We start from the raw sequence: 26,428 nt of genomic DNA on the forward strand, positions 1-26,428 counted from the left end.
CTCTCTCTCTCTCTCTCTCTCTCTCTCTCTCTCTCTCTCTCTCTCTCGGGGTTTAGCCAAATCAATCCATAACCAAGGAGTGTATTTGTTCCATTGGAGAGCAGCCAGGGGCTGCCATTGGTCTTTCTGCACCTGAAGAAGGGCAAACACAAGCATATGAGGTAAAAGTCTTGTCTCCCTGTTTGACAATGATGTGTGTGCATGTGTCTATATCAATTGTGACTCCACAATCTTCTATCAGTTTATTTTATGTATTCTTATAAGACCCCAAATCAGAACTATGAAGAGCTGCCAAATGGTAAAACATTATTGGCAAATTAGAAGTTTTCCTTAGAAACCCCTGAAACATCTAATTACCAAATCTATTGCATAAGGCAGAAAAATACTTAAATTTAGGAAACATAAATTATTACATTAAAGCAGAATGGTGAGTTTAACAATACTTAAGCAAGTAATTGTCCGGGTCTTTAAAAGATAAAATTTTATTACACGGATGTGAGAGTAAGTTTTGTTATTAAAAGAATGAAGCTGACTCTCCTGACCAACAATTAATCTGCAACAAATACTAAGTTTTGGGAACGATTATATATTTAAGCTATATTTCTTACCATAGTTCACCACATAAATTGTTTCCAATCTATAAGCCCATTTCAAATAAAATCCATCATGCTAGGCACTTTACATCTTTTTCTATTTATTGCCTCATTTCTCATCAGAAACCTTTTAGCTTTAATATTATTCCCTGGCACAGTATCTCATTAGAGTGGCAAAGATAAAGTTCTTTTTGAGATAAAGTAATTAGAGTGATTGTGAGCAAAAATCAGCCAAACTTCTGGGAGGCAATAATTCTCTCATTTCTGCTTCTACTGAAGTCTAACACTCTAAGTAAAGGCAAAAAGATGTTGAATAGGGGCAGTCTTGGTTTAGAAGAGATAGCACCTTGGGATTAGCAGTTTGTCCCCTTTGTGAGGAAATGGGCTTTGCTTTTCATGTGAAATCTCATGTACTGTAAAAAAAAAAAAAAAAAAGATTGTGAGATGAACCAATTTGGCACAGGGGTATAAAGGAAAGAGCACTGCCCAGAAACTTTAGGTTTCAGTCAGTCTTACTTCTGTGTAAGGCAACTGAAAGCCTCAGTTTCCATTTTTTGTAAAATGTGAAACTTTTGTTGGTGAAGCTCCCCCTAAAAGGGTTATGTTTATACATTATGATTATACAAGAATCTTTGATAGACGTAACCACAGTAATAACTGTGTGCAAGTGAAGGGGAAGGAAACAAGCATTTATTATGCACCTATTACATGTCAGATGCTGTAATAAGTATCTTACAAAAATCCCATTTGATCCTCACAAGAACCCTCAGAGGTAGGTGCTGTTATTATCTACATCTGAGGAAACAGAGGCAAATAAAGGTTAAATGACTTGCCTGGGGTCACACAGCTGTTAATTCTCTGAGGCCATTTTGGAACTCAGTTCTTCCTGACTCCAGATCCAGAGCTCTATCCATTATACCACCTAGCCTATTAGCCACCTAATAAGGATCTTATTAGAAATATAGAACAAAGCATAAAAGAGACATGTGTATGCCAAAGGTGTTGGATACCATGAGTACCACTACTACAGGAAGAGGTCCAGTATCCATAAATGGATGGTGGAGGCTTCCAGTTAATCAAGTTTGCAGATGACATTACGTTAACTGTGTTAAAATATCATAGGTCCACTTCAGTGTGATTCATGAATGCATAAGAGTTTGGGCACATAATCAGGGCAGGAAAAAAACACATGAATCAAGAAGTGTTTTCATCTAGATGGTGAATGACATGTAGTAGAATGAACAATTGCATGAGTTAGCATGTTAGTCAATCTATTTTGAATAAGCAGTAGAGATAAGCAGTGAGCTGAGCATGGAATTAAAGAGGAAGGAGACAGCAGGCTGGATTTAATAGTTTTCCAAAGGATTACGAGCTGCTCCCAAGCATAAAAACCCATCTTTTTAATAAGAGTATTCTCCCAGTGATGTTATATGGCTGTAAAACAGAGACTACTACTTCCAGAGAATTTTGTGGTGCATTTGGTAATGAGAGAATGTTAAAAGGCCTAGAGAAAATTCCTCAATATATGAAGATATGTAAATCTTGTATGGAGGATTTATAAAAGGATATGGATAGCATTGTGCAGAAAGAAAAAAAAAGGGTGAGTTGCAAATTTCATTGGTCAAGAGCATCTGCATTAATGAGGTCACAAATCCACTGAAGTATGGAAGTAAATAATATCTGTTTCACCAAGTTGCCAGGCAAATCAAATTAAATAACATGCATGTACGAGGGTGGCCCTTTTGGATATGGACAATTTTGATGGTGGAAAGAGGTAAAAACAAGGATACTTGTGAGAAAGTTGTGAAAAGCAGTCCCTCAAAGAAAAGGTAGTTTATTCAAGATAAATAGGATCCAACAGTAGTTTCCCAGAATCTGATTTGTATATGAATGGCTTGAGGAACTAGAAGACAAGAGTTAGAAAACTCAATCCTAGAACTGTTTGGTGTCTGTGGAACACAAATGTATGAGTGGCTTGAGTGGAGCACCCAGTGGAGAAGCAGCCCAAACTGTCAGTGAATTTCCTAATGGAAGCAAAGGATATGGAGGCCCCCCAGTGCACATATGAGGTGCCCCTGGGACATTATTCCTAGGAATAGTGGAAAGTGGTTAATAATAAACTGATTTGGAAAACCCAGCCCTAAAAGAAGCTATTGTCATTCATTCATAGAAAAAGATACTTTTTGCCATTATTTGCAAGCCTTGTGTTTCTATTTTGGTTTTCCAAATTGATCAGTTCCAATGAGTCAACAATCGTCCCTTACCTAGCTCCCCTTTCTGACCCTGCATTGGTATACTGTATACTAGATCATTAAACTTTCATATCTTACCTTGAATTATTTATTTTTGTCTTTCTTTACCTCACAGACCACAAATAAGCTCCCTGAAGGTAGGAACGATGTCTTATTTAGCTCTGTAACCCTCTGTAGTACTTACCATGATGCTTTACATAGAATAGATACTGAACATTTATTGGTTGAATGAATGAATAATGAATGGAAGACAGACTGTTGAAAGCATCAGGGCAGCCTATGGTTGTTAATGAAACAGAGCTATGTTCTGCTAATAAAGAAATTGAAATCCCCACCTTCACCTCAATTAGCATCATGCTCTAACAAAGTTAAGCAGCCTAGATGAACACATGAAATTCTTCAAACAACCACATACAGCAGTAAGCAGAAGATAAATCAGCCATGAGGGAAGTCTTAGAAACTTTGGAGTAAGGGTCCTGTCTAAACATTCCTCTAATATTTTCCTTACTTATGACATTTTCTGAATCAAGTAAACGCATCACATATTCCCATTCCTATACATTCCTCTTACTTTGAGATGAATAAGGACAGTAGAAATAAGCTGGCTGAAATTCTCACACAGTTAAGCAAAAAACAGGGAAACAAAAAATTTATAAGCTTCATAATGTTTGCATGATTTACGTAAGTCTTTTTTGTTGACTTAACTTAGGGTATGCTGCTGTTTTTCCAAAAATATATTTCTATTTCCTTTTTTGTTGAAAGTTTGTAGTGAGGGGAAATAACTACTTATAGAAATTTCTAAAAGTGAATAATATTGCTCCTCCCCAAACATTGCCATTTCTCCCTCCCTCCTAAGATCTGAATAATGCAAAACAAAATGAGTCAAAATGAGGAAAGCAGTATTCACACATTCTCGGAGTTCTGGTGCCTTATTATAATCATAGAATTTATAGCTAGAAGGAACCTCAGAAAATTTCTACTCTAGTTCTTTATTTACAGATAAAGAGATTAAGAGCACTGAAAATAAAAATTATTTGCCCAAGGTAATATCAATAATAAATAGAAGAAGCATGATCTGAACTCTGGTACAAATACAGCTTTTTTTCCACAATGCCACAATGCTCACTTTCACATATGAAAAAACTGTTGTACAATGCTACAATGTTTAAGGTCACCATAAAGGAAGGTATGATGGTCTGTTTTTTGTTTTTTGAAATTTCCCTTTTGCAACAATATTAAAACCTTCTCTGCAATTTTAAATGTGTTCATTCTCATGATATCCACAATGTACCATACATATAATAGTTTTATATATATGGTACAAATATATATATTTTATATATATGGTATAAATATATATATTTATATAATATAAATATATATGTTTATATAATATACATATACATACAACATTATTACATCCCATGATGATGTTATATAATAAAATTTTTATTATTATTTTTATTATTATTATTATATATAATTATAAATATAATTATTTTATTTTTATTTTATTATTTTATTATTGTTATCTTCATTGGAGAGGAGAGGGAAATGTCCTTTTGCATAACTGATGTCCTTTTTGGATTACCTTTTTTAGAAGTCTGTATATGAACTTTGCTGTTTACTACTTTGCATTATCTAGCACAGATTTTGGTCAGAAAGGTACACTTTCAGAATGCTGAATTATAAAAAGAAGACAGAGCCTCAGAGGTTGCTCTGGACTAGACCTGAGTTACATCAGTCTCTCAGTAGCATTGGTTCAATTGTGGAACAAATTGACTCATGAGTCATTCAACTGTTTTAAAAAAAATATTTATTTAGTCATAGCAGTAGAATAATAATCAACAAAGATAGGGCTTGAGGATAGATACCTCAAGTTGATTCAGCTAAACAAAGCTCTCTTGCCTATGTCAACCATATTTATATAACAGCCAAGTTTGTGAGAGCACCTCTAGACACTTGAGTTCCTTATGGCTGCATTGTACACAAGTAATTAGGATGATGTCAACAGATTGATCTTATCCCTCTGAGCCAACTAAGTCTTCAGAAATGTCTTAATATCTTTTAAGGAAAACTAGCTTCACCTGCATGAGGGATAAATATTATTCCACCCACAAATGAGATGTGGAGTGAAAAGAGGATAGGTTGAAACAGATGGGTAAGTCATGAAGTCAAGAAGACAAGTCAATAAACATGAATTAAGGTTCTACTATGTACCAGGCTTTGTGCTAAGCGCTAGAGATACAAAGAAAGGCAAGAACAGTGTCTCCACCCCACGAATTCATATTTTAATGGGGGAGACAATACGTAGATAGTTATGTACATTCAAGATATATACAGGGAAATTGGTGGTAATATCAGAAGGCAATATTGTTAATGGAACCAAAAAAGGTATCTTTTTAGAAAGTGAATTTGAGTTGAGTGTTGGAGAAATCCAGGCAAGCCAGGACACAGAGATTAAGATGAGGAGAGCATTCTAGGCATGGCAGACAGGTAATGAAAAAGCACAGTCAGGAAAAAAATGGAAACCATGTCCTAAACTCAAACTAAACTATATGCTAGTTCAGGGCCGAGTTTATACAGTTCAGTGAAGAGTACACACAATCTTCTGGAAACCATAGTCCAAAAAGAAAATAGGGTAGGTGATTCAGAAATACCCTCCTTTCTCTCTCTCCCTCTCTGCCTCTGTCTCTCTCTCTCTGTTTCTCTCTCTCTCTGTTTCTTCCTCTCTACATACATACACACACACACATGTAAGTATACACATATATGCATGTATACATATACATGTGTATATACATGTGTATATATACATATATGATCCGATAATAATATTAATAACTGGCACTTTGCCATTTCTTATGTACCAATGATATTCAACATAAATTTATTTTTGTCAGAGTTAACTGTCACATAAACATGATTGATTCCCTTTTGGCCCATTGAAGTATTTTAAAATGATCTTTTAAATATAGAAAAAAATACACAACTAAAAAAAATCTATCACCAAAAGCCACTGAAATTCATAAAGCATTTCTATGCAGCACAGTGAATAGAACATTGGGCCTGTAGTCAAAAAGATCTGAGTTCAAATTCAACCTCAAACACTTACTAGCTGTGCGACCATGGGCAATTAATTTAACTCTGTTTGCTTGCTCAATTATAAAATAGGTATTATAATTAATAGTTGTTATTAGGATCAAATTAGATCATATCGGTAAAGTGCTTTGCCTTCCTTAAAGTGCTATAGAGAACATTATGAAATGCAAAATGGATAATTTTGATTACATTAAATTGAAAAGTTTTTGCACAAACAAAACCAATGCAAGCAAGATTAGAAGGAAAGTAGAAAATTGAGAATTTTTACAACCAGTGTCTCTGATAAGGTCCTCATTTCTAAAATATATAGAGAAGTTAGTCAAATTTATAAGAATACAAGTCATTCCCCAATTGATAAATGGTCAAAATATAAGAACAGGCAGTTCTCAGATGAAGAAATTAAAGTCATCTATAGTCATATGAAAAAATGTTCTAAATCACTATTGATTAGAGAAATCCAAATCAAAACAACTCTGAGGTACCACATCACACCTATCAGACTGGCCAACATGACAAAACAGGAAAATGATAAATGCTGGAGAAGATGTGGAAAAATTGGAACACTAATGCATTGTTGGAGGAGCTGTGAACGTTGCACACAGTAACAGCCACATTGTGCGAGGACTAATATTGATAGACTTAACCCTTCTCAGCAATACAAAGATCTAAGACTTCTCCAAAGGTCTCATGATGGAAAATGCTAACCACATCCAAAGGATTTTGGAATTTGAATGCAGATCGAAGCATACTATTTGCTATTTTTTTTCTTCTGTTTTGTTTTGTTTTCTCTTTCTTGTAGTTCTTCTATTAGTTCTAATTCTTCCTTACAACATCACTAATGTGAAAATATGTTTAATAGGACTGTATATGTATAGCCTATATCAGATCGTATGCTTTCTTGGGGAAGGAGGGGGAGAAAAATTTAAAACTCAAAAGCTTATGGAAGTGATTGTTGATAAATCAAAATAAATTAATAAAAAAAATTACTGTCATCTTCTTTATTGTTCTACTAAAATTACTACCTATAGACCCTCACTGTCCTGTACCTAGTCCAGTCAGTTTGGGTCAACCTAACTGGTCACCTTTCTCACTCACTCTCCCATGTTATCACAGGGTAGGATCTTAACTAGGTTTTCCACTATTAGGCTACCTTTTCTTGGAAAAAAATATATTCTTCTGCAAACTATATTCTCTTATGTCCAATTCATTACTCATAAACATTTAAGCAGGAAAAACAACATTTACATGTGTTTTTGATACCACTGTGTCTAGAAGAATGAAAAAAGATGTATCTAATTGTACTTCTTATGGTTTTAAATGAAAGAGTTATCTCCAAAAGGTGAAACTGCCTGTTTTAAGTAAAACTTTAAGGAGAGATGAATATACTCAAGAGACATTTCATTGGCTGTCAGTGACCTATGATAAAGTGATAAACAAAAGAAAAATAATAATAACAAAAGAAACCCATTGGGAAAATGCATTGTTCTTTTCTAGACAGTATCCCTTCTGACACTGCCTTTCCTTACCTGGTCTAAGGTCAGTGTTGCCTGTTTACAGGTGCCACATCGTACCCTGAGTTTTCCTGGCTGAATATCTTGACAGGCTCCTTTGCAGAAAACATAGAAGCTGTTGTAAGTGGGTGTACCTGTTGGGAAGAAATCAGAGAAAACACCTAATCTACTGAATTCAAATTAAGATGAGAGACCTCCTTTAGAAAGTTTGATAGAGGCAAATTGCCAAGTTAATTCCTCAGGTATGACTGAGAACATACATTAGATAAATATCTCAATAAGGAAATAGCAATTTAATATAGAAAATCAAGTTTTATGCATAAAAGGGTAAAACCCGTATCTTCTTTTTGGCACCATGCAGATGATTTACCCAGTAAAACTAGTAATACATAAAACTAATAAACTGTAAAGTTAGTCAACTGGCCAAGTCTATTTCAAGAAACTGGAATTACATACATTGCCTCTTACTGATGTTTTAGACTAGGCTGGGAAGTTCTGAGACTGTAGGATAAGCATGCCATAACTCTTGATTTCTATTCCATGGCACTGTTTTCAGTTTTGATTGGTACACACTTTTCCTCCTAAAATCTGACCTTTAGAAAAAAGTGAACCCCATTTCTCAGAATACAAATGATTACACAATGCTGTTTTCCCTGAAAAATTTCTAGCTCCATGATCACAGACCTCAACATAAAGTGATACAAATCATACGATGAGCTTACCCCATCCAGCAGGAGTGGCTAATAAAATGAATAAACAATGTATATCTCTACAGCCTTCTCTACATAAAAAAAATCCCACAAAATTATAGTTATCTGTAGCATAGAAATTGAAGATAGAAACAGAAATGTACAAGCATACTAAGTCATTTCTATATTAGATGATATGGTACAGGGTAGGGAGAGTGGAGAATCATATTTGTAATGACAAAGGATACAGAGAGGGTTGAATCCTTTTCTATGTCTCTTCTATGATGGACTTGACTTCACCAGGTATATTATTACATATAATATGCTTTCTTGATGCAAAAAAATGTAGCCATTTGGAAATTTAGGATAATGAGATAACAGGATTTTAGAATTACTTAAGAAAGAGAATAGAACACAATATTATATGCATGCACACATGCATATACATACATGTGCACCTACATATACATACATAGAATGTGGTAGGAACAATATTCTGAGGCCCTACCCCACGTCAGCAAGGCTAATTTTTCTTTAAAAGGAATTAAAACTGTCCTTGAGACATAACCTGGGGGATTAAGACTCAAACCACAGATAGCTTCCAATGGTCTAAATAGAAAGACCACTGTAGGAAGAGTTGGCAGCTCCTTCCCTAACCTTCTCACCAATCAGGGAAGCTGTGAACAACTAAGTCAATCCTGTGTCCTCACTAATACCCTTACCTGTTAAGTAAACCTTTGGTTAACTGTTAGATGGTCTATGTATATTTCAGTTCTAAGCCTGAAGCATCATATTTGCCTGAATTGGGCCCAGCCTACAACATTTCCCTCTACTCCAAACTCAGAGAAACACACATAAAAAAAGAAAGAAAAAGCATGCTATTTTTAGCTCTACTGTATACTTCAAGCATCTGAACATTCAATACACTCAAGTTTGCTTGTCTCAATTTGCAGAATGGATCAACAGATTTCTTAGTTACATGAAAGATATTTTCTCTTGCTTGATTCCTACCTCCATAAGTCAAGCCAACGAGCAAAGAGAAAATGCCATCCATTCATATTGTAGAAATTTCAGCAACACTCCTCTTTGTAATTTTCCAAAGACAAAATCTGCATCAGCCAAGCTCTCGTCAGGTCAGACAAATGGCAACGTTTTTAATAAGGATGTTTCTATGAGACTGAAATGGGGAGGAGGAGCCCCGGTCACTAAAGCACCAACAGATAAAGCAAATTTTTCTTTTTTCATAACCTTCTGCAAAGGTTAAGCAGGAAAAAGGAAAGAAAGGAAATTCTTTCAAAAGAGGACTGACTGGCTCCAGAGACACTAACATTATTGAAAGAACCTTTTTAGAGCATTTCACAATATTAAAAGAAGCATCTCTGAAACTGCAGGGACCCAAATGGCACTTCACTCTGCCAGAGGGATGCAGCAACGTCTGCAGTATTGTTTCCACTAATGATATACCTAGACAAGATGTGAAAGGTTGGGAAATCCTTGCATTTCAACAGATTATAACCTCCTACTAAAGTCCTTGAGAAAGTTATTCAGGAATTACCAAGTGCCAATGTATGTGCCCTAGAAGCATACAAGATGACATACAATCTATTATAGATTGCTTTCCAGAGTGAGTGCCAAGTTGGAGATTAATAGTCAGTCTGAGGAAGATCAAGGTCAGGCCATTACTGGCTACTGCAAATTTCAAACCTATTAGCTTGAAATAGCTAGTCACATGAATTTGATCATGAAAGGGAAAGATGGCAGAAGAAAGAAGAATAAGCAAAGATGCACTGAGGAACCCTCTTGGGCATCTAATTTTCAGTACTACACCTTTACATTGAGTACACAAGTAAAGAAGAACAGATATGCAGGCTAGGATACTCTCATCTCACATGAGAGGGTACAGTGGTTATCAGACTTCTTATGATGCCACAGTTCTTTCAAGCAAACAAGTTATACCTATCTCTCAGAAGCTATGTATGGAAATGCCAAAAGTAATATGAAGTAGCTAAGTAATATGCCAAATGAAGCTACGTATGTAAATCCCAAAAGTTATATGAAGTAGTTCATCAAACTATGTGAATCTTGTTAGTATTTTAAATATTTATCCCTTCCACATTGCGACTTTCCCCATCATGGTTTCAATATATCACAGGTTGGCATAAGAAATTAAATTGGGGAATGAGGGTGGGAGGGGCCGAGCCAAGATGGCAGAGAAAAAGTAGTGACTTACTTGAGCTCTCCCCCAAACCCCTCCAAATATCTGTAAAAATTGGCTCTAAATAAATTCTAGAGCAGCAGAACCCACAAAAGGACAGAGTGAAATAAATTTCCAGCCTAAGACAACCTGGATGGTTTATTCAAAAGGTCTACTGGGCCCAGCTGAGAGAGGAGCACAGTTAAGTGTGTGTCACATAGGCAAAGACTAGGCCTCAGTGAACCTGGAGCAGTCCACAGGGGAAGAGTTGAGAGTGAATGAGTGAATCTTATTCTTATCAGATTTGGCTTAAGGAGGGAATAACATACCCACTCAATTGGGTATTGAAAATAGAAGGGAAGGGGATAAAAGAGCAGGGAGGATAGAAGGGAGGGCAGATTGGAAGAGGGGGTAATCAGAAGTAAACACTTCTGAAGACGGACATAGTCAAAAGATAGACTAGAATAAACAGGGGGTGGGATAGGATGAAGGGAAATATAGTTAGTTTTTCACAACATGACTATTACTGAAGTGTTTTACATGACTACACATGTATAACCTGTATCAAGTTGCTTGCCTTCTCAATGAGGGTGGGTAGGGAGGAAGGAAGGGAGAGAATTTGGAACCCAAAGTTTTAAAAACAAATGTTAAAAACTGTTTTTACATGCAACTGGGAAATAAGATATACAGGCAATGGGGTATAGAAATCTATCCTGCCCTACAGGAAAATAGAAGGGGAAGGGGATAGGAGAAGGGGGTTTGGGTGATAGAAAGGAGGTCAGATTAGGGGAAGGGATATTCATAATGCACACCATCTTGGAGTGGGGGGATGGGCAAGATGGGAAGAAAATTTGGAACTCAAAATCTTGAGGAAATGAATGTTAAAAACTAAAAATAAATATTTAAATAAGAAAAAAGGAAATAATCATTCAAAAACGTATATGTTTGTTATTACCTGTAAGACATTATATTAAATTTCATTATTTTAGATATTTTGTTGAATGAAAATAACATTTTAATGAAGTTAATGAAATAAGTCAGAAGATGTATAATAATAATCAAGTATAAAATTAAAGAAAAAAGAAATTAAATGGGAATTTTGGGGGAGTGCAATTGGAATTGTAAATTTCAATTGGAGTGCAAATGGAAAATGCAGATGACACTTGAAGGCCAGCAGATGACACATAAAAAAAGTTTATTAGAAATGCATAAAATATATGTATAGTATTGCATAGTATCAACATATTTTCTCTTTCAATACTTCAGGCTTCTTGTCTGGTATGAAGGGAGGGCCAAAAAATTTCACACAGATTTTTCTAGACCACGGGGTAGCTACACCCCTAAACCCCATGATGTGGGAGAGGTAACTGTACTTTTCTCCTCTTTGGTGCTCTTAAGCTCTTCTATTTGTCTACTTATCAATACTCAATACTAGCACTTCATTATTATATTATTGAACTACAAAAAGACCAGCTGTAAGAAATTCAATTAATCTATTAATCTAGTTGTCCTAACAAATGAATCAGATAGTCTGTTAGGTTAGGTGATTTAAATTATTGTTTAAAGCTTGCTCCACAACAGATTGAAATCATGACTCATATACACTTACACTTAATGAAAATGTCTCTGAAAAGTACAGAAAAACCATATTTTGATGGATTATTTTAAATTTTCAATATATTATCTGAGCACATAAAGATGTTTTTCTCAAAGGGGAGGAAAACATGAGTGAGAGGGGAAAACAATATCAGTATGCAAAAGAAAACTGGGGGAAAAGACAAGCTAATTCACAGTAAGGACTTCATACCACTGAATGTTAGTGAAAGAAAAGATTAATCCTGACAATTTACCAACAAGTAAAATCACTCTAAAGAAAGAGGGTCAAAAATTTTCACAGCAACCTATGTCCACTGGGCTGTCAAATCCTGTGGAGTTTAGCTAGACAATTTCATGTCTCCAACAAGGTAAAAAGTAGCCAATACTTTACTTCCCACAGAAGGACTGAGACCTTGCCATAAAGCAAGTTGTCTGCAAATGATTATCTGCTATGACTACAACCTTCATTGAATCATTAGCAACCTACACATTAGCAACCTGGTCCTGCCCTCTATGAACATGCTTTAATCCTCAATTTCAGAGAGGAGTTACCAATTTTATGGATATTTCTACACAATTATGTTTTATCAAGCAGTGAAGCTGTTGATTTTTCATTGCTGTTGCTACTTCAGTTTTTTTTCTGTTACTTATTTTGAAAGCATTAGCAAAACCTCCTCCTCTGGTAAGAAAAACCTAGAGAGTGTGGAGGATCTGAAACAGCAAGTTAGAAATAAATTACTAGGCTTAAAGGCAAAATTCATAGTCAGACTTTTCTTTTTCCAGTAGAAAGCTATAGATAGTCAAATAAGTCAACTAGGTAATCTTTTTGATAAATTCAACAAAGATATAAGTGTCAGGAGGTTAGAATCCCCATGATAAAACTAATTTTTTAATGGCAGTTGTTGCTATTTGTTTTCAGAAAATAGAAATTCAAAAATTTCCCACTGATTTATCGTTGTAAGCACTCTCTCCACTGATGCGGATAGCACCTCCTCCACCTTTGTAAATGATCTGCATGAGTTGCTATAGCCAAAAAATAAGAAATAAATCATGTAGGGACAAATTTTCTGGGTTGAGATAGACCCTTTTGGATTTGTCAATGATGATCCTGAAAAAATAGGTAAATCTATCCCAATGTCCATGCTTTTGAGCTTGGTATAAGCTCAGGAAAGAGCACTTAAGTACAACCTTCAAGAACATATAACCAGCTTCATGAACCAATGAGGCACTTCTGTGGAGAAATATTACTACTGCTATTACTATTAGAATATATACAATAGTATAGTCTATATGTAAAATATTAGACTAAAATACATGTAATCTGTACATTTTATTCACAATTTCAGTTATGAAAAACTTCATGTTATATATAAATCACATTTGAGTAACTTTGCATGCCAGTACCTATTTTTAAGATGAAGAAGATGACTTTAACAAATAAATATTTGTGTTACTTAAAAATGAGGAAATTCATATACTCAAGATCATAAAACTAGAAAATGATGGGGGAAGGTTTAGAACATAGGTTTTCTAACTTCAAATCTGCCATATTGTTCTACAGTGAAAACAAAGTAGCTTAATATGTTTCTTTTTCAATCTTAACTACAAGAAATCACTGAACCAAGATTATTACCCTCAAGTGTAATAATCTATTCAACTTAACTGCATGAAGATATCTACTACTGTGTCTGGAATCCTTAGCTTCTTTCAAATTTCCTTCAAGGCTCAACTCCAGTGCCAACTCCTATGGGAAATCCTTCCTGATGCACTCTATTTTTAGAGACCCTTTAAATCAAGTGCATTTCTTTCATAGGTAAACGAGTTCTATCTTCTTCCTTTCACTATGCAAAATGGAAGCTCATTAAAGGAGTATTTTCCATTTTGTATTTATATACTCAGTATTTCACACAGTGTTTTGCACAGAGTAGTCACTCAATGAATAATTGTTGAATTGAATTGAAAAAATTCTTCCTTCATATGCCCTTACATTGTTTTATCTTTGTATGTTTATCCTTATAGTAGCAAATCCTTATATAGCAAATCACCTCACATCCTTTAAGAAGCAGGTGAGATAAAAATCTTATGCACTGCATAATCAGTATCACATTGCTTGCCTTCTCTATGGGCAGAGGAACAGGAGAAAGGAAGGAGAGATTTTGAAACTCAAAATTTTTTAAAGTAAATGTTAAAAATTTTTACATGTAGTTTGGGAAATAACTAACAAAAGAAATAAAAAATATATTTTTTGAAATCTTATACATAATAAATATGCATGTTTGCTTGTGTACATAAACCCATAATATTCAAGGATTTTCTGATTTCAGTAAGAATAAAGGCATAAAAATGAAGGAATGAAACATCACTTAAATACTTAACTTTGCCAAGCATTGTGTTAATGATTAGGGCAGGTATTTTTACCCTGAATCTGTGAACTATTTTTTTAAAAAATATTTTGATATTGTATTTCAATATAATTGGTTTTCTTTGTAATAGAAGGCATTTTATTCTATACATTTAAAAGCACGATTTGGAGAAAAGACCCATATGCTTCATCTGCCTACCAAAGAATAAAAATAAAAAAAGGTTAAGAATTCCTGACCTAGAACATAAAAAAGGTAAAAAAAAAAATTTAAGCAGATAATGGATTATATTAAGCTACTGATAAGCACTCTTCCCTTAGGAAGGTCAGAAAAGAGGAAACAGGTACAAATTGTAGGAAGAAGGAACCAATTGGTGAAAGAAAAAAAAAACCTGTCTCAGTAAAGATTGCTAAAGACTGGAATGGGACATTGAAGAAGGTAGAACTATTTACGAGACAGTGTATATTTTCACATCTGGGATGATTTAAAATTGGGTCTGCCTGGACGCTCCTGCAAAGTATCTTTCACTTTGATATTTCAAGTCACTTAATTGGACTATTTTCCACTCTAGGTGGGAACTGCCATATTGTTGATACATAAAGGTGCTTAATACATGCTTATTAAGTGACTGGATGAAAATCAGACATACTTTAGGGAAGCATGTCTTCTTTACTGTCAAAATCAAAGAATAGAGCTATGAAATTTAATTTGCTAAAATTTTTTATTAGAATGTTTAGATTAGAATGCGTTATTAAGAAAATGTTTTAAGTTAGTATCTCCATAGATAACAGTACCATTAATTCCTTTTGAGGAATTAATGTGACTTACATGTACATTTTTAAATAGCTCCAAAAGACAAAAGATTTAAGCAAGGCCTCTCTTTTCATAATATTTTAAAATGTGTATCAAAAAAATCACTTCAACTCTAATTTTCATTGCTTAATTTTCAGACCTATCATACCTTTGACACTAGGCATATGATAATTGAGTGATAAAATTTACAAAGCTGAAGTGACTTCCATTATACATACATAACAATATTAAGAAACAGGTGAGCCTTGTTTTGATGGATAGACACATTCCAGGAAAGACAAATATTGCTTTCCCACTGATTTCAATGAAATAGTTAAAGGTATAATAGGCAAGACTTGAACAATTTTTGAAGGCTGAAATTCCTTTTATCAAATGTATTGATAATAAGGACAACCACACATACATACCTATGCATGTACATGCAGATAGTGACTGCCAGATTTGCACTCCTATGGAATAGCAATAATACATCTTAATATGGATTAGAATAACCTCCAGCTACTAAGTAGTAAATGTTTGTGAAAAGCATATACACTCTAACCAAAATAGCATAATTATTATAGTTAGAAAAAAGTGGAATATTAGAAAAACAGTGAAAACACAGATAATATAAGCTCAGTTGTTATAGTTTTTGTTATCATTAAGTTCATTTTTAACTGGTCCTAATTTTTAATTAAGAATAAGAAAAAAGTGCTCTGGTCAGAGAAGATAATAAGCTTTATTTTTAAGAGACTATCAACATTACTTAGAAAGTGAACTTTTAGTAAACTAGAGGGGTATGAAGCCAGAGTTTGAGAAATGAGTGTGAGGTGTCCTGAGGAGAAGAGGCAATATTGACAACTTTCCCCAGGATTTTGGGAAGGAGGAAATGAAGAGGCCTGTAGGGAGTAAAGAAGAAGTGTAGGTAGAAAAGGAGAAAGTGAGGATGAGTAAGAAAGAGGGGAATTTCCATTGATTCAATTGAGGGCTCAGATCTCTCAGCAGATATGATAGATAACATGATGTTAATGTGTCGAGCAAATACAAAGAAGAAATGGAAAAAGAGGATTCAGATAAGAAAACTGGGGCAAACAGGGTTAAGAGACTTGCCCAGAGTCACACAGCTAGTAAGTGTCTTAGGCCTGCCTTGAACCTAGGAAAATTAGTCCTCCTGACTCTAGGCCCAACCCTTTCTAACCACAGCACTACATAGCTGCCCCAACCCTGGGCAAATCCACTAACCGCTTGATGTTCTAGACAACTCTCTAAGACTATAAGTTGTAAAAGTGGTGTTGATCTGTATGAGTAGAAGGACTTTGGCAGACCGTTAGTCATTCATTAAATGTATACTTTTATACTTGGTATCCTTTACTGACTTCCACAAACAGGTGTGATGTGTGACTATGAAAGGATATAACTAATTTGCTTTTTAAAGCAAACACACCAGAACTCATACATCCAAATGAAAGTTTCAGGTGAATCATCATGGTTGGCTATTCACTTAGTCTTATGGTGCTGTCATTCACTTACTCCTCAGTGATAACCAATCTTTGTCCTTGGAGGATGGATTTAATTTTCAGAAGTAGCTCTAATAATTTGGAATCAATTCAGGTGAATAAGATGGGGATCCAAGCAGGGTAATAATATTTCTTGTACTTTTTTTTAAAGCATGACTGTATAGAAATGAAACAAAATTAATTATCTTGAATGACTTATAAGCTGATGCTGAAGGCAATTCCAAATGTATTGTGAACATGTTTTGATCAATGGTAGCATCATTACAGTATGTGTATGATATTCCAAATGATTATTTTGAAGGGGACACCATTCATTTAGATGCATAGGCTTGGATATGTTTCTTTTTTGAAAATGACTGTCATTTCTTTATGCAGCAATTTCATCTTGTACAGAAAAGTGGCCACAAAGAAAAACAAAATGTTGTCGCTCCTATTTTAGTAATCAGATGTCATCCAGTGACAAAAGAGGCAAGTTTTCAGAGACCCTGACCTGTTATAATTTCATTTGGAACTTTAAGGTTGGTTTATTCTTTTAAAATTTTCTAATATGATGCTTCAACTTACTTGGTTAATTACTTTTCCCCTCAACTTCCCATACCTTCAACATCATCCTCAACCCTAACTTAACACCTCCTCTGTATTACTTGGACTATGCCCTCTGGAATATTCAACTTCATCTTCCATCCTTCCCCCAAGTGCTTCCTACACTTTCTACCAACCATAAGCAGTATCACCATCATGAGCTGGAACTGCTCCTCCTCTTCCTGAGCACAATGTCCTTTCTTTTTACTAATTCCTAAACCAAGTCCATTCCCTTACTCCTATTTTGTCCTCAGTAGGAGTTTCTAGTTCTTCAAAAGTTTTCTAATCTTCAAATCCTTAATCCCACTTCTAACTTTTCTTCTTGTCCTGTTTCTTTTTCTACATTAAAGTATTCTGCTTAACAGGTCAGCATAGAAACATACTTATTTGTATTAAAATTTCCTCTACTGGGTAAGGCAGTGGCAGGTCCAAAGCACTGGTCCACTGAATGTAGACTCCACAGTTGGCCATTTCAATAATACTCCTGATAGCACAGATCGTATGCACCCTTTATCCACTACTCTACTTGTGTTACTAATCCCTGACCACGTTTAACTTAGTAGTACAATTTCCCCCATCACACTCCAGGCTTACAAAGGTTTGCTGAAGAAAGTCATAGAAATAAGCTTCTTAGTTCATCCTTGGCAGAATCATTAATCAGTTCCCCATAGTAGTTGGCCCATAGTTTTTCTGCTCTCAAATCCCAAACTTCAACCCCACCAAAGCTCTATGATGGATCTCGTCTTTAATTTTCAACATGAAGAAATAAGATCTCTTTAAGTTCCTTTTTCAAAATATATTTTTATTTATTTCATTAAATATTTCCCAATTACATGTAAATTTTAATATTTATTAAATTTTGAGTTCTAAATTCTCTCCCTTCCTCCCACCCTTCCCCACTCCTTGACAAGACAAGCAATTTAATATTAATTATACATATGTGAAGTCATGCAAAACATATTCCCATATTAGCTTGTTGCAAAAGAAAATATATGCAAAAATAAAATAAGGAAAATAAAAAAAGTTCTTTTTTTTTTTAAAGTACACTTCAATCTGTACTCAAGGTTCTTCAGTTCTCTCTCTGGAGGAGGATAACATTTTTCATCATGGGTACTTTGGAATTATCTTGATCAAAGTAACTAAGTCTTTCACATTTGATCATCATTAAAATATTACTGTTACTGTACATGGTGTCCTTGTTCCACTCACTTCATTTTGCATCCATTCACAAAAGTCTTCCCAGATTATTGTTGTTGTTGTTGTTGTTTTAAACCATGTGGCTTCTAATTTCTTACTGAACAATAGTATTCCATCACAATCATATAACACAATTTGTTCAACTATTCCTAAATTCCATCAGTTTCTAGTTCTTTGCCAGCACAGAAAGAGCAGCTATAAATATTTTGGGAAGCTTGGTGGCAGAGTGGAGAGAGTGCCAGGCCTGGATTCAGGAAGTCTCGTCCTTCTGAGTTCAAATCTGGCCTCACACAATTACCTGGGTAATGACCTCGGACAATGACCCTGAGTAAATCACTTCACTCTGGTTGCCTCAGTTTCCTCATTTGTAAAATGAGTTGGAGAAGGAAAATGGCAAACCACTTCGGTATCTTTGCCAAGAAAACCCCAAATGGGGTCATGAAGGCGCAGACATTACTGAAATGACTGAATAATAACAAATATGTTTGCACAAATGGATCCTTTTCCATTTCTTTGATCTCTCTGGGTTATAGACTTGGTAATGATATCGCTTGGTCAAAGAATATGCATAGTTTTATAGCCCTTTGGGCACAGTTCCAAAACATTCTCCAGAAGGGCTAGACTAGTTCACAACTCTAACAACAGGTCATTCGTGTCCCAATTTTTCTATATCCTCTCTAGCATTTGTCACTTTCATTTTCTGACATGTTAGTCAAGCTGATAAGTGTGCAGTGATATCTCACAGTTGTTTTAATTTGTATTTCTCTAATCAATAGGGATTTAGACCATTTTTTCATATGACTATTAATAACTTTGAATTGTTCTTCTGAAAACTGCCTGTTCACATCCTTTGACCATGTATCAATTAGGAAATAACTCTCCTCTTTATAAATTTAGCTCAATTCCCTATATATTTGAGAAATGAGACTTTTTTCTTGTAATTTTTCCCTAGTTTCTGTTTTCCATCTAATTTTGGATGCATTAGTTTTGTTTGTGCAAAAGCTTCTTAATATCATGAAATCAAAATTAACCATTTTACATCCTGTGATCCTCTCTATTTCTTGCTTGATCACAAACTCTTCCCTTATCCATAGATCTGACAGTTACATTTTTGCATGCTCCTCTAATTTACTGATATCACCCTTACTGTTTAAATATTCTTGACCTCATTTCTTCCAATACGCTTTTCAGTTTCCCCAGCAATTTCTGTCAAACGATGAGTTCTTACCCCCCAAGCTTGGATCTTTGAGTCAGATGAGACATTTTTCTAACCCAAGACAACACAGAAGGTAGGCGAGAGAGATCTATAACGCAATGGTGACCCGAAGGCCACGCGGATAAAACGCCAGCGACGGGACGAGGTGATGGTGACAGAAGCAGCAGAAGCTTCCGGGGCTCTTAAGTCAGAGACAGTAAAGAGACCTGACAATTGGTTAGAAAGTGACTACAGGGGACCACTGTGCTAGCCCTGAACACAGCATGAGATGCTATCGTTGTAGCTTGGAGGTAGAGAGGAGCGCTGTCAGTCAAGAGGGAGCAGAAGCCCTTCGGGAAAGTGATAACTTCTGATGATGAGGGATCGGGGACCCTGAGGAGGAATATCAACTGAAGTCTCAAGGGAGCAAAGGCCCTTATGTGGTAAGGACTAGAATGCAGGCCAGGAGAGCAGAGACTCTATCTTTCTCCGTATCACTACGTGGGAAGCACTGAAAACTCCCCAATTTTCCAGAACTCGTTCTGAAAACAGCAGAGCAAAAATGCCTGAAGCTTGAGACAGTCTCCCTCCTCGCTGCACCCGATGCCAAGAACAGCATCCAACTTCAACAAAGTTCAAAATCAAGAAACAGGGTGGAAAAAATGAGCAAACAACAACAAAAAGGAACTTGACCATGACAAGCTATTATGGTGACACGGGAGATCAAGACACGAACTCAGAAGAAGATAATGTAGTCAAAATAGCTACAGGCAAAATTTCAAAGAAAAAATATCATTTGTACACAAGCTCAACAAGAATTCCTAGAATAGCTAAAAGGAGAGTTTTAAAATATATTAAGAATAGTAGCAAGAAAGAAATTTACATAACTTTATTTATATATATATTTATATTTAAAAAGAATAGCAAGTTGTACATAACAGATTTGCAGTTTCATGTGCAATCGTCTTTTTTTATTATATTATGTTATAGAATTGCTTTTTTTATTCCATGAATTAAAAGCAACCAAAAAAAGAAATGGTAACAGAAAAATTAGGTAAAATAATGAAGGCAAAGGAAGGTTTAAAAAAAAGAATATGGACCAATTTCTTAAAGAATATCAATGCAAAAATTTTAAATAAAATACTAGCAAGGAGATTACAGCAATGTATCAACAAAGATCACATACTATGACCAGGTGAGATTTATACCAGGAAGGCAGGGCTGGTTAGGAAAACTATCATCATAATTGAATATATCAATAACAAAAACAACAAAAATCATGACACTCTCAACAGACGCAAAAAAGACTTTTGGCAAAATAAACATCCGTTCCTATTAAAAACACTAAAATACATAGGAATCAGTGGAGCCTTTCTTAAAATGATAAGTAGTATCTATTTAAAACCAAGAACAAGTATTATTTGTAATGGGTAGAAACATGAAGCATTCCCAATAAGATCAGAAGTTAAGCAAGGATTTCTATTATCACCACTATTATAAATATTGTACTAGAAATGCTAGCTACAGCAAGACAAGAAAAAGAAATTGAAGGAATAAAAATACACAGTGAGGAATCAAAGTTATCACTCTTTACAGATGATATGATGGTATAATTAGAGAACACTAGAGAACCAACTAAAAATTAATTCAAACAACTAACAACTTCACCAAAGTTGTAAGATATAAAATAAAGCCATATAAATCATCAGCTTTTCTATATACTACCAAAAAACCTAGCAGCAAGAGATAAAAAGAGAAATTCCATATAAAATAATTGCAGACAATATAAAATGTTTAGGAGTCTACCTGTATAGACATCAAGGATTATATGAACATAATTACAAAATACTTTTCACAGAAATAAAGACAGATCTAAACAATTGGAGAAATATTAAATGCTCATGGGTAGACCTTGCCAATGTAATAAAAATGACAATTCTAAATTAGTTAGCTGACTTACTTATTTAGTGCCATACCAATAAAATTACCAAAGAATTATTTTATATAGCTAGAAAAAATGACAAAGTTCATCTGAAATAACAAAATCTCCAGAATATTAAGGGAATCAATGAATGAATCAATGAAAACAATGTGAATGAAAATGGTCTAATAGTTACAGATTTCAAAGAAGTATTCATCAAAACAATATGGTATTGCCTAAGAAAACGAGTAGTGGATCAGTGGAACAGATTGGGTACACAAAACACAATAGCAAATAACCATAGTAATTTAATGTTTGATAAACTTAAAGATCCAAGTTCATCATTAGACAAAAATCGCTGGGAAAACTAGAAAGCAGTTTGGAAGTAATGATACATAGCCTAACATCTCACAATTTATATGAAGATAAGGTCAAAATGGATGAACAAGTGAGACAATGAGAGTGATATAATTAATTAGAGGAGCATGCAAAAATATAACTGTCAGATCTATGGATAAGGGAAGACTTTACAATCAAGCAAGAGATAGAGATGATCATAGGATGTAAAATGGGTAATTTTGATTACATGATATATACATATGATACATATATACATACATATATATCTCTCTATATATCTATATATATCTATATCTATATGGATATAGATATAGATATATATAGATATATAGAGAGATATATATGGGGGACTGAGTCAAATTTACAAAAAGAGTCATTTCCTAATTGATACATGGTCAAAGGACATGAACAGGCAGTTTTCAGAATAAGAATTCAAAGTTATCGATAGTCATATGAAAAAATGCTCTAAATCGCTACTGATTAGAGAAATACAAATAAAAACAATTCTTAGATACTACCTCACACCTATCAGATTGGCTAACATCAAAAAAGGAAAGTGACAAGTGCTCCCATAGTTTGCTCATTTATAAAATGAGATAGTTGAACTGTATCACTGATGAGTTCCTTTCCATCTCTAAATCTATGATTCAAAATCCAAAGTGTCAGAAGGAAAACTAGAATTCAGGTGTTACCTGCCTTTAAGTCCAACCTTTTGTTATACCTTGTATTAGAATCTAAAGGGGTATATGTACTATCCCTGCACTAAATTATGAACTCCATGAATATGAGGCCTATCTATGTCTTCCTTAGCCTTAGAGCAAATTTTTTTTCATGGGAAGGAAGAAAGGAAGATGGGAAGGAAGGAGGGAGAGAAGAGGTAAAGAAAAAAGGAAGAAAAGAAGGGAATGAAGGAAGGAACAAAATAATGAAGGGAGAATGGAAAGAAGAATGGAAGGATGGAAAGAAACAAGAAAGAAGGGAAGGAATGAGGCAATGAAGGAAAGAAGGAAGGAAGGAAGGAATGACAGGGAAGGAAGAAGAGAAGGAGGGAGAAAGAATGAGAGGAAGTAATGAGAGGAAGGGAAAAAAGGGAGAGAGGGAAGGAAGAAGTAAGAATAGAAGGAGAGAATGAAATATAGAAGTAGGGAAGGAAGGAAATAAGTGAAAAAGAAAGCCAAGATAGTAAGTTTAGCATTTGAATTATAGTAACTGACCACATAGGCAGCTCTACTTTTCAGAGATGGCATATGCCAAGTAATAAACAACCTTGACTCAGATGGAAGCACTGTAAATACTCTTTAAGAGAAAGGGTAGGGTAGCCTATGCCAGCTAAAAAGTGACATTACTAATAAAGTATTGCAATTATGGCCATGTGCCAGCAATCACTAAAATTGCTGCAGCATCAACCTTACAACCTTGGCTTCTCTCATTCAATCATGCTCTAAAGGTTTTCATGAAGTTTTCCATTAATATTTTATAGCGCTGGCATTCAGCAAGAATTGCAGGTACAGCAATTACCAATTATAAAAATTAAATCCCATTTTTAAGACATAGTCCTTAAACCAAAAGTGGATATTTCACTCAGAAAAAACAACACACTTCATGACCTTATCAGAATTAGTATTTTTTTCATTTATAAAAAATTTATATTCTTCTTGTCTTTTACAAAATGAAAATGAAGTTATTTTTTAAAATTTCTAAACACTAATGAACACTTAATAGGAGGAAAATTAATTATAAAATGGATCGAAAGGTATCAATACCTCATCACTGCAAAACACCATTCCTTAGTTTCTATAATTTATGATGAATAAGATAATTAGTTTAAAATTACTGATTTAATAGTTTATTTTAATGTAATATTTCTTGGTCATCAGCATAATCATCATTGATATGTCTAATCCCATTTCAGATCTTAGCATTTTAAGTGAGTCATATGGCCTGTAAGAGATGATAGGATAATTCACTATGTTAGTATACCTGATCTTGCTCAGTGTCAATTTTGAAAGGCATCTGAGACACATATTGAGAGATGTAAAAATTTTACTACATTTGTAAAAATTGAGCAGTGATTTTTAATTAGTACCACAACTATTAGTTACACATATGTAATAGGATGCAAAATGTTTCAAATCCCCTCTTTTCTTCTTCACAAAAAAAAAAATCAAAGTATACATCATAAATTCCTTGTCCTTTCCAAATGCACACATCAAATTGTCTCAGAATCATCTCTTTTCTCTTTTGTTCCGGTCTCTAAGGATGTGGTAGCCCTCTCCTTGTGCCCGAGATGCCATCCTCTCCCATCTAGTCCTGCATTGGGGCCTTTGATTCTCCCCTCTTTCTCCCTAATTTTCATTCCTTTTTAAAAATAGATTTTTATTGATAAACTTATTTTACATCACTTACATTTTCCTCTTTATTTCTTCTCCTTCCAAAAGAGACAGCCTTATGACAAATAAATTTTTAAAAGAGGAAGAAGGAAAAGAAAAAGCAGCAAAACCAATCAACACACTGCAAAAATCATGATGTCATGCCAGCTCTCCATACCCTTGGGCCCCAACCTTTGCCAAAGAAACAGAGAAAGTGTTTTTTTCACATCTCTCATTTGAGATCACACTTGGTTATTATAATTTTGCAACATTCCTTTTTCAAATTAAATCATTATTTCTATTATCCCTCTTTCTATTATACATCATTGCAGTCATGGGGTATATTGTTTTCCTGATTACTTCACTTTGCATCAATTCATATAAGTCCCTCTATGCTTTTCTTTATTAATCAAGTTTATCATTGTTAAAATATCAATCATTGGGGGCAGCTAGGTGGCGCAGTGGATAGAGCACTGGCCCTGAAGTCAGGAGGACCTGAGTTCAATTCAGGACTCAGACCAAACACTTGACACTTACTAGCTGTGTGACCCTGGACAAGTCACTTAACCCCAATTGCCTAAAAACAACAACAACAACAACAACAACAACAAAAACAAAACAAACAAACAAACAAAAAACCAAGAATTTCAAACTTAGGGGCAGCTAGGTGGTACAGTGGATAGAGCACTGGCCGTGGATTCCAGAGGATCTGAGTTCAAATCCGGCCTCAGACACATAACACTCACTAGCTGTCTGACTCTGGGCAAGTCACTTAACCCCAATTGCCTCACCAAAAAAAAAAAAAAAAGAATTTCAAACAACATCACTAAAATGGAACTCACAATCTTTCCCACTAAATCTACCTGTTTACCTAACTTTCTTAACTTTGAAGACTCTTCTAGTCACCCCAGTTTGGAACCAAAGAATCAACGTTGACACTTCACTCTCATTTAACTCCCACCTTATATGGGACATAGCTGATCAACTGCCAAACCTTGTTGATTTCACCTCCTCATACCTCTCACATGCTATCTCTTATACTTATATCACAACCACCCTTGGTTAGAATCCTAATGATCTCTCATCTGGACTAGAGGAACAGTCTCCATATTTTTTTTTTCTGCATCCAGTAATTCTTAGGAATCTATCCTTTACACCAGTTGCCAAACTGATATTCCTAAAGTGAAAATCCAACTATGTTAGCCCCTGTACAAGGACTCCTTCTAGGATAAAAACACCTATCTGTTTGGTTTTTCATATTATTTTCCCTCACATACTCTATACTCTAGCACTTGATACTTTAGATACTCTAGCTTAACAAACCTATTTTCTATTCACCATATACATCATTCCACTTAACCCCTCCATGTTTTTGAACAACCTGTTTCTTTGCCGGTTTTTTTCCTCCCCTGTGTCTCTGGGGACCTCTAGCTTCCCTTGAGGCTTAGTTCAAGTCTTTCACAAGTCCATTAAGAAGTCTTTCACTGTTACAGCTCCCTGCCTTCATTCATATTTTTTTTCATTGTTTGCCTCGATATTCTTGAACTTTTTCTCCTTCAGATGAATTTTGGTATTTTTTTCTATCTCTATAAAATAATTCTTTGGTCATTTGATTGCTATGGCACTGAATAAGTAAACAAATTTAGGTAGTATTGAATTTTTATTATAGTAGCTCAGCATACCCACAAGCAATTATATTTCTCCTACTATTTACATCTGTCTTTATTTGTGTGAAAAGTGTTTGTAGTTTTGTTCAGATAGCCCCTGTGTGTGTCATGGCAGATAGACTCCCAAATATTTTATACTGTCTGCTGTTATTTTAAATGGAATTTCTCTTTCTATCTCTTCCTGCTGAGTCTTCTTGGTAATATATACAAATGTTGATAATTTATGTGGATTTATTTTATATCCTCCAACTTTGCTAAAGTAGTTTTTCAGTTGATTCTCTAGGATTCTCTAAGTGTAATATCATATTCTCTGTAAAGAGTGATAGTTTTGTTTCCTCACTGCCTATTTGTATTCCTTCAATTTTTTTCTCATTTTTATTACTATAGCTAGCATTTCTAGTACAATACGAAATAACTGGTGATAATAGATATCCTTGCTTCATTCCTGATCTTAATGGAAAGGCTTCCAATTTATCCCGATCATAGATAATACCTACTCTTGATTTTAGATAGATACTACTTCCCACTATA

General features: G+C 34.7%; 1 protein-coding gene across 1 annotated transcript in view; it reads right to left on the reverse strand.

Annotated features, from left to right (window-relative positions):
- The window catches only part of LOC114031409 (E3 ubiquitin-protein ligase parkin-like), a 1,828,862-nt gene that overhangs the window by 1,179,023 nt on the left and 623,411 nt on the right, over positions 1-26,428 (reverse strand). Inside the window, exon 4 of the mRNA XM_027846472.1 lies at positions 7,474-7,592. Coding sequence (XP_027702273.1) covers positions 7,474-7,592 — 119 coding nt within the window. The remainder of the gene's footprint in view (positions 1-7,473; positions 7,593-26,428) is intronic.

The sequence above is a fragment of the Vombatus ursinus genome, unplaced genomic scaffold, assembly GCF_900497805.2.
Source record: "Vombatus ursinus unplaced genomic scaffold, bare-nosed wombat genome assembly UNPS02015175.1, whole genome shotgun sequence".
Lineage (NCBI taxonomy): Eukaryota > Metazoa > Chordata > Mammalia > Diprotodontia > Vombatidae > Vombatus > Vombatus ursinus.